The 9,394-nt window shown below is 43.5% G+C and overlaps 1 protein-coding gene across 1 annotated transcript; it reads right to left on the reverse strand.

Annotated features, from left to right (window-relative positions):
• Positions 1-750: 750 nt before the first annotated feature.
• LOC124703576 lies at positions 751-8,337 on the reverse strand. Its single transcript, XM_047235784.1, has 9 exons — positions 8,187-8,337; positions 6,763-6,936; positions 5,614-6,019; positions 5,189-5,457; positions 4,342-4,410; positions 4,214-4,270; positions 2,402-2,454; positions 2,243-2,318; positions 751-2,122 (listed from the first exon to the last, which is right to left on the reverse strand). The coding sequence occupies exons 1-9, from the start codon at positions 8,231-8,233 to the stop codon at positions 1,051-1,053; spliced, it is 2,223 nt and encodes a 740-aa protein (XP_047091740.1). The 5' UTR covers positions 8,234-8,337; the 3' UTR covers positions 751-1,050.
• Between the last annotated feature and the right edge of the window lie 1,057 nt (positions 8,338-9,394).

The raw sequence follows: 9,394 nt of genomic DNA on the forward strand, positions 1-9,394 counted from the left end.
TTTGGCGCTCGAGGGCACCCTACAGCTGCAAGTTCTTTGGGTGGCTCGCCGCGAAGAACCGCTGCTGGACGGTGGACCGCCTTGGTCGTCGTGGTTTGCCTTGCTCGGCGGCTTGTCCCCTATGCGACCAAGAGCCTGAGACGCTTCAACACCTACTCCTTGGGTGTGTGGTGGCGAGGGAGATCTGGACTTGGGCCCTGAGACGGTGCGACAAGCTGGATTGGCTCCCTGATAGTGACGCAGAGCTTCTTGAGTGGTGGATGCCGCGGTCTTGCCCCACGGCGCATAGACGAGACATGTGGACAGCTATCATCCTCATCTTCTGGTGCATCTGGAGGCACCGGAATGACGTGGTCTTCAACGGAGCTCCGCCCTCGCAGCGGTCCATTAGGGAGAATATCAAGGCGGAGTACGATAGGTGGCGTCAGGCCAAGCTGTTTCACGGCGCTTTTTTCTCTTTTCCTGATCCAGTAGATCTACCTACCTACCGTGGCAGGCGGAAGAGTAGGCTTCGGGGAAAGCCACCACCCCCTTGTTCGTGGCTAAAACTTTGCCTTCTTTGGTTTTTTTCTATGTGATTGATACACCTTTTCAAGGTGTATTCTCGAAAAAAAATCCCGCAAAAATAACACCCAATGACTCAATACAACGCTTGAAGGAAAAGGATACGAATTCTAATAATTTCTTCAGGGTACAAACAGAAACACAAAACATACAGGGGACCAGAAAAAACACGAGGACTCGTACGTCTAGTACAAACATCTCCTTTTCCTTTAACTTAGCACAAGAGCTTCCCGTGTTCCTCTCGGAAAAAGCTTCTTCCTGCGCTCCCGTCAGGCAGCAAATAAACAGCACCTATACATATATACCAGTCTGGTTTTCGACAAGGATAAAAAGAATCTAATCCCCATCAAACATGAAGCCTTAAAACCGTGCATTATCCATCCCCAGATCTTCTTCTACGTGGTGTAGAAGTATGCAGAGGCCGGCGTGTCCTATACTCCTATGCACAACCTAACGTACAACAACAGCTACTTAGAAAGTTCCATATCACTCGCGATGCCTATTTGTTCCACCAGGTATCCCTTCATCTATGCTTCTATAATCCATGGCAGAGTCGTTCTCGATTTCTGACTCAACTCTCTTCGGCTTCCTAAGTCGCACAGTGGTCTGCTTAATGCGGCCTTTACCGGCATCAGCTGCCAAGAGTAGGCGGGACATAACATAGGACAACAGCTCCTCCCTGTGTGAGAATGTGAAATCCAAATGAGCATACTCGAATTCATTGTAGGAAACCTCTACACCAGCCCTGCGCATCAACTTGTAGTGCTTCTTCACCATTGTTGGTGAGATAACTCTATCCCTTTGCCCAGCGACCAAGTCCATGGGGATGTCAATGAGACCGTAGTGAGCTCCCAGGTCTAAAGGTTTTGGTGTTCCATATGCTTCCATGTTTGCCGCAGCACTTCCATAGTCATACATTTGGAATCTTTTTGTCCTCTTTATCTGTGCAAGGTGAAGTACTACATGAAACGATACACCAGGCATGTCATCCATGTTGTAATGAGGCAACCCAAGTACCCCCACCCAGTTTGAACTGTCGCCGCCAACAACATACCCCATAAGGGTTTGGACGAGACCGCCCAAAGCTGGATAGTTGTGGAAATCTCTAGCTAATTTGTTCAGAAGCATCCTGAAGAATCGAGTTGGTATGTACAGCCCAGGTACAAGTGGAGCAAGTACTGGGCCAACAAACAGGATAATCTTCTCCACCATACTGAACACCACATTCGAATCCTCATGAAAACCAGCAGGAGAAAGCAAGACCAGTCTCGACAACCTGTGGGGCTTCTGTGCAAGCCTTGATGTCACCACATACATCAACATAACTGCACCACCCAGGCTGTGGCAGACAACACAAAGCTTATAAGGCTGATCTTCTGTCACATCTTCCTCTGAAGCCTGTATCTCTGAATTTTGTATGTTATACTTCTGATCTTCAGTTTCCTCTCCAACTAGATTCCCACTTTTGCCAAGTTCTGAAGTTTTAATCTTGTGAATTTCCTCGATTATTGCTGGCATATCTTTGGTTCCATGCTCATTAATAGAATATTTCCAGTATCTTACATGAATTCAAAAAGAGCATCAGGCATGAGCAAGTGCAGTGACCAAATTGATTTGGCATACACATTAGATCTACTGTCTGCTTGTGATCTGAATCAGATAAACTAGTAGCACTTACTTGGAGGAAGAGAGATTTTTATCTATATGCTCTCTTGAAACCAAACCACGGAGATTCCCCAGGAAAACATCATAACCTACATGGAAACAAAAATGAGAGAAGAACTTACGCATTTGTTTCTGAGCAGCGGGATACATTATATCTAACTTGATTACTGACCTTGATCATAAGCTGCAAATGCAGGTGACCCAACAACACCATTTGACACCCAACTGCAGGGGAAATGACATGATAATACATGTGAGGCTCAGCTATGGATATTGTGGAAGAGATAAACAGCATCAAGTTAAGTCAAGAAAGTTTATACCGACAAACACCATTATCTCCCAAAAAATGCATTATCTTCCAGCAGCTATTTGATACTAGAACTATCAACTATAAACAGAAATTTGTAGCACTCTTAAGAACAAACTACACAGCTATAAGAACTATACAATCGAGGAAAGAGCACTGAAACTACAGATACAATAATACGCATTAACTTGAGAATATCAATATCTAGCTTTAAGGAACTCACAAAGTTTTAAAAACCTGGAGCTTAATATTGAATTTATGCATGAAAGAATACCGGATAAGTAACATTGTTGGCTATGGACAAAAAGACAGTAAAGTGCCGTAAGTGGTCCCAAATCATAATTGCACTAAGGGGCCTGTAAGTGCTCGTAAAACATAACAGTAAAGGCTTTCTGCTAGAAGAATGTTGTGAAGATTTAGATATCCATGACACAATCTGGTATAATTCCCGTGATTGGTGCAGCCAGCTGGAACGCCAACGTGAATGCTAATTTGTGGCCATTCGCGGGTAATCCTGAACATGCAGATGCAAGGTCATCATGTGTTAAGTGGGTTCCCAACTTTTTTTGTTTCTCTAAGCTCTTGCATCATGTGCAGATGCAAGGTCATCATGCATCAATCTGCCACAGAGTGTTCTCCTCGATGCGCCCTAGGGTTAGGTCAACTTCACTGGCAGATGCCTCCACCCTTCTCTTCTGCGTTTAAGCCACCACCATGCACGCCACCCCCTTTGACAAACGATGTGGGTCAGATCTAGAGTGGTCCGGTTGTTCAAATTGGACTTGGAGGGTGGAAAGCTGAAGTTTAGTAGGCCAAGCTGATTTTGGATTGAATTTGCTTTTTCACTTCGAAAAATAAAAATGCCTGCAATTACCATGCTTGTTATGTGAACATGTTACTTGCCTCAATATGCAACATACTAGCTCCATTTTTGTTGAAGGACAAGAAATACTACCACCATTTAAGGTGTGATTTTGAACTAGAAATCAGAAAATAAACTAGAAGTGGGACTTTGGCGGGGTCCTGCTTGCATCATCTCTACCTCCATTGGTCATAGTCTATATAAGCCCATGAAGATAGAGATTAATCTTTGCAACTTTATATCATTAATAGATTCTAATTTAGTATTCTCTGTCACAACCAAACAACTTGAATGGAGTATTCCCAGTAAAGCTTGTAATATTCCCTGCTATCTAATTCATACGGTTAGGATTCCAGCAGCCCTAACATTCCTACCACTCTAAGCTTGAAACTAAACGCTATATGATAATATGAAGGAAGTGTGGACGATCTTTTAGATAAAACTGAAGGCCATCACAACATTCCAGCTACTCAAAAGAATTGGATTAAACAACATAACCTGTATTGTACCGTTCACTTTTAGTCACTGTTACAAAATGAAGGAAAAACTATATAATCAGCCCATTAACTGTGAGGGCACTATAATTTATTTGAACTATAAACTGTTCAAATGATAAAAGGGAGACCTTGAACTAGAGCTGGTGATGTTAATGCAAAGGAAAGAAATAGCAATACAGAAGAAGGAAACCAAATTATCATAAAGGATCAATTAGCAAAGCAACTAAGAATCACAAATGGACGGTCCAAACATCCAAAGAAACTTAAATAGTATTGTCAAATCAGGAATTATAAATTTATAATTTCGTAGGGACTCACCCCATAGACGAGTCCAGTACTCCATGTTGTAACAACACAACCTTCCGTGAATCACGCCTAAAAATGCTGTGTGTCAAGTCGCATTACACAACGGAAATATAAGGGCAAAGAATTAGGTACTTTTTCACCTGGGGATTCTCTCCAGGAGCAGGACATATCCATCTGAAGTTACTACCTTTATAGCCTCAAAAGGATACCTGAAAACAGGAGCATAATGGTTCCATCATTGATGCACAAAATAATGTCAGACCAGTTTCTGAAGTTGTGCTACTATTTGGATAGGTAAACAGTCCACACATACGGTTGAACTTTGCTACAACTAAGCATAGACAAACACTGGCTAAAAAACGCAGCACCACACTTGTGGCAACTCTTGGGCAAAATCTAAGTTTGTGACATGTGGGTCATTTGAAGAGTAAAGTACGGCAAGCCACAACTGTGGCAACCAACCAAACAACCACCTAAACCGTTGTGGCAGACCAAACTTTAGGTATGACAAGCTTAGGCGGGGAACCAAAGAGTCATTAACCAACCATGTTAATGGATTAATAAATATATCATTCCTAGCTGAGGTTTTCAACAAGCCATCCACTTTAATAATTTAAGCTAACCAGCAGATCCCTTAAAACTAGATTTTGGGGTGTTCTCTTAGGGGGTCTATGTATGCTGGAAAATTGAAGTGCAAGCAGAACATATTCGCGTGCACGTACTTAAGCATGATTTGGCCCTCGAGAGGAGGGAGCCAGCAAACATCCAGTATATAATACAGTAATAGTAACTTGAACACCTTAAAACTGCTTAACTACTTATTCAGGAATAAATAAAAAAACTTGTCTTGTTGAGCTTATGTACAAACATTTTTTAGAATCTTGAACTGTAAATAAGTAGGAGTACCAGAAGTCTTAGCTTGTTAGGGATGTATTCACCAAACCACACTCAACATAATAAAAAATGGAAAGGGTCAGAGGTTTCTACCCCAGTTCAGTTATAACATCTTCACATGTCCGAGAATCTGTGTTCAATGCATGACGGTATACGGTCTTCCTTTCAGTTGGAACAGGATTATCACTGCCAATGTTAGCTGTTGGTACATCAACAACAGAACTACTGTGACCAATCCTGTTTCCACGAATCCAGCAAAATAACTTCTGCCACACCTCAGAAGGAGAAAGAACATAATGTGCGCCTTTATGAACAACATCAAAAATTGATTCAATGAAAATCTCAATTGCCAGATGGACATCCTAAGAGAAAAAAAAAATAGGGAGTGAATACCAAACAGATATATAAACTTTTGAACAATCTCTTCACAAAAGCTTCCAAATAATGACATGTCATGGTATGGTGTAAGTAAATAAACTAACTATAATAGTTGATTCCATTTTGTTTGAATATACTACCTCAAAAACTCCACGCCTCCTATCAGTTGTCCGTTGTAGGACTTGATCCTTCATGTGAATTGGTTTTTTGGCAGATATGCTCCTTGATAGATGGGGGCTCTCAGGGGCTTTAGCAGATGTCCTTGATATCCGATATTTGACAGCATTGAACACGATGAACAGTATTGACAGGAAGAATCTTACAGGCCAAATAATCCAGGAAACTCCATATTTGATAGACCTTCTTAATCGACGGTCATGTCTACTAAAGCTGCTTGTGCGTGATAATCGTGAACTTTGGGACAACGGAGAAGGTGGGCAAACAAACTCTTCATTGTCATCATCCCCAGGGATAGAGTCAGCAACTGATTCAGAATCGGAATCGGCAGAAAGTTCGTGGACGAACTCATTAAACGAAGAGACCCCACTAATATAAGAAGTTGAGACCAAACGAGTGAGCTTACAGAATTTAGAAATAGTAAAATAGCATTACCAGTTTATCAAGCAAAAAAGAAGAATCCACACTTAATCTACACTAATAAAAGGCAGCATGTAAAGAAATACTGATGACGTAAATCATAAGATTAGAGAGACAAGTACTCATGCAAGCGAAAACGACCTGGCCCACATAGTGTACCACTCACATATTATGAAAAATTCTAATCAAAACTTCCAGCACCCGAAGAGAAGTGTCAAAGGGAACTTGCGAGTTGTGACACAAACTCTATCAAAAACAATTCTTTCAGCCACTGAAGGACTGAATCTCAACGGCCACAGCCACTAATCCAATATTTCATTGTAAAGTATACATCGCAGATTAGCAAGTCATGAATGTCTAAATTCTAAAAGCAATGGCAAAAGTTCGGGATTGTACAGTATGTCATTGTAAAGTACATCGCAAATTAGCAAGTCATGAATGTCTAAGTTCTAAAAGCTATGACAAAGTTTGGGATAGTACAGTATGTTAGAATTTGGTCAACTTTTGCGTGCTCAGTTTTAAATACTCGGAATCCCTAACCTATGAACAGGAAGTATAAACCCAAATTACCCTGTACAATTAGGATGTCTGCCTTTTTGTGTCCAAAACCAAAGCATAAAAACATGGCACAACATGAATGATTACTGAAATAGTATCATCAGCCTACAGAAAAAATCTGAAATTGTGTTCACCTTTCCATCCAACGGGGAAGACGTGGCCCGCGAAATGCTGGCCTAAGTTCCCAGCCACTGACGCCTTCTAAAATGTTGGCCTTTCCCGGTATCAGAGTCAATAAAAGTGCTGATATTCCATTTATCAATCTCGCAATGTTATTCAACGTCTCATATGTGAATGTCTTCACAGACCTGCCCAAAAAAGTATCAGGAGTTCAATCCTGTAAACTGTAATTGCAAAAGATAAAGAGCAACTCTTTATGAAACGAAGCTGTTCCTAGTCTCATATAAAGCAAATGGAAGTTGAAACTAACAAAAAATTCACTTCACACTCCCATGGTTCGGATATCTCAGGTGAAGCCAGAGGCTAAAGAAGATTTGTGCAGAAATTGCTATGCAACCAGCTTAATTTATGCTCCTGGAATCACCCTACACAGATTGATATAAGAAAGACCAGAGTGCCCACATGTAGGAGCCTCTCCTACTACTCAATGTTCTGAAATAAAATAGAACACCAACATTATCATGGAGATGCTAATAGTATATGAACTCTGTGTGTCATTTGCTCATGAGAAAAGTTTGTGATTTACAATTCCCACCATAAAGCAGTAACTGAAGTATGGATGTGAACTTATTAGTACACAATACAGTATTTTCAATACTTTACACACAATCAGGAGTCCATTTTCAGCTATACCATCTCCTCAAATTATCAATTCAGGCATTAGTAACAATTACTTTTTCAAACAAAAACAGGATTTTATTCACAAGGTCAAAACTACTGACGTCATGCATCTTAGATCATTAATTTTAACGTTAGTAAGAAATGTAAGAAGATACTGATATGAAGTACTGTACTTTCAATCATAAACCCACTCACGCAGTTTCCATGTGATAAAAGCAACTACTTCTTGTGTACATTAGTAGCCAAAAATGGGTTAAAATCCCAATCTATTAAGAACAGAGGCAGCACATGGCAAGACCTTTTATGCTTGGCCCCATCAAGCTACATACTCCCTCTGATTCGATTAGATCGGCGCGGAGCCTAAGCAGCACTAGCGTGTTCGTAGGTAGACTCCCGCATCGATTAAATCCAACTGGAGGTAGTACATATCATCAGCGCTTTCAGAAATAATATGCAGTCTTAGGGCTAAAAATCAACTATCCTTATACTATCGCAATCAATGTTTATCCACCATAATCCAACCAGTATCCATGCTTTTAAGGTACTCCCTAGCTACAAGCTGCAGAATCTCCACGGAATAATTTGAAACGGCTCAAAATACCTAATAAGAAAGAAATGTGCAAATAAATAAGCCGAAATTTCAGGCACGGCCTCATCCCCAGCTCGTCGGTTTCCCCAACCCTAGCTTCCATCGAAAAATAGCATAGCCACCTGCGAAATCAAGCAGGGCAGGGGAAGGGGGGGAGAGATTGCTTACTCCTTGATGACGGCGATGACGTTGTGCACGAACTCCTGCAGCATCATCACCTCCCCTCGGATGAACAGCCCAACCAGGTCCCTGCGTGTGGGAGTGCGATGCAAGGACAGAATCCGGAGGAGGAACCGAGGGCAAAGGGGAAGAGCGTTGAGAGAAGACAAAAGAAGAAGAGATCGGGTCGGACCGGTCGACACATTTGGGACGGCTAAATACATCCGGCTACCTAAACTCGGCTCACCGCTTTCGTATCGGTCACTAGCTAAGAGCATCTCCAACACTCGCTGTAAAATCTAGCGCGCTATATCGGCGATTGGGCGCACTGTATACTGCTGGCGTGCGGCATAGCGAATTTGCCCACGGCAGATGATGTATTTTGCAGCGCGCGTTGCTGTGCGAAAAACACACCTCCGGCAGAGGCTCTATTTTGCAGCGCGCGCGTCACAGACTGCTAATCCGACCGTTTTTTTTTTAAATTCATCAAACAAACTATGAAAATTTGATCGAAAATACGAATATATTTTAAAAGTGCAACGATACAATGCGACATTTAAAACGAAAATACTAATAAACTACTCGTCGGACTCCCAGTCGAAGTCGGAGCTGCTCAGAGTCGTCTCCGACACCGGCGTCGACGTCGTCGTCCAGTGGAAGGAGGAGGAGGAGGAAGAGGAGGAGGAGGAGGAGGAGGAGGAGGAGGAGGAGGAGGAGGAGAGGATGATGGTCGATGGCCCTGCGCCGTTCTTCTTTTCCTCCTTCCTCCTCGCCGCCGCCTCGGCCCTCGCCGCGGACTCGGCGCGACGCTTCTCGCGGCTCGCCTTTCTCTTCGCTTTCATCGCCGCCTTCTCCTCCTCCTTTTGCGCGTAGAAGGCCTCCGTGACGGCGACGTCCTCGGGGAAGCGGCGCGCCCATTCGAGGCGCAGCGCCTCGTCGCGCTCGGCGATGAGGAGGCGCTGCTCCAGTTCGCGTTGTCGGCGCGGTTGCTCCCGCGTGATCACCGACGGCGGCGGCGCGAGCATCTCCGCCTGCTCCCGCGTGAACACGTCGTGGAAGTTCATTGTTCGACGGGAGCAGCCGAGCCGCCAGGCGACGGCGTCGTACGCCCGCGCCGCCTCGTGCGCGGTGTCGAACGTGCCGAGGCGGATTCGCTCCTCGCCGAAGCGGATTTCCGCGTCGAACCGGCCGCTCGGCCGCGCCCGAACGCCGTGGTA

This window comes from Lolium rigidum, chromosome 3 (genome assembly GCF_022539505.1).
Source record: "Lolium rigidum isolate FL_2022 chromosome 3, APGP_CSIRO_Lrig_0.1, whole genome shotgun sequence".
Classification (NCBI taxonomy): Eukaryota; Viridiplantae; Streptophyta; class Magnoliopsida; order Poales; family Poaceae; genus Lolium; species Lolium rigidum.

Bases quoted from the DNA above. Each gene is read 5' to 3' on its own strand.
- LOC124703576 (XM_047235784.1), bottom strand. From the start codon at position 8,233: ATGATGCTGCAGGAGTTCGTGCACAACGTCATCGCCGTCATCAAGGA. The intron at 4,411-5,188 runs GTAGAAACCTCT...TCCTGTTTTCAG, and splicing joins GATGTTATAACTGAACTGGG to GTATCCTTTTGAGGCTATAA. The intron at 2,455-4,213 runs GTGAGTCCCTAC...TTTCCCCTGCAG, and splicing joins GTACTGGACTCGTCTATGGG to TTGGGTGTCAAATGGTGTTG.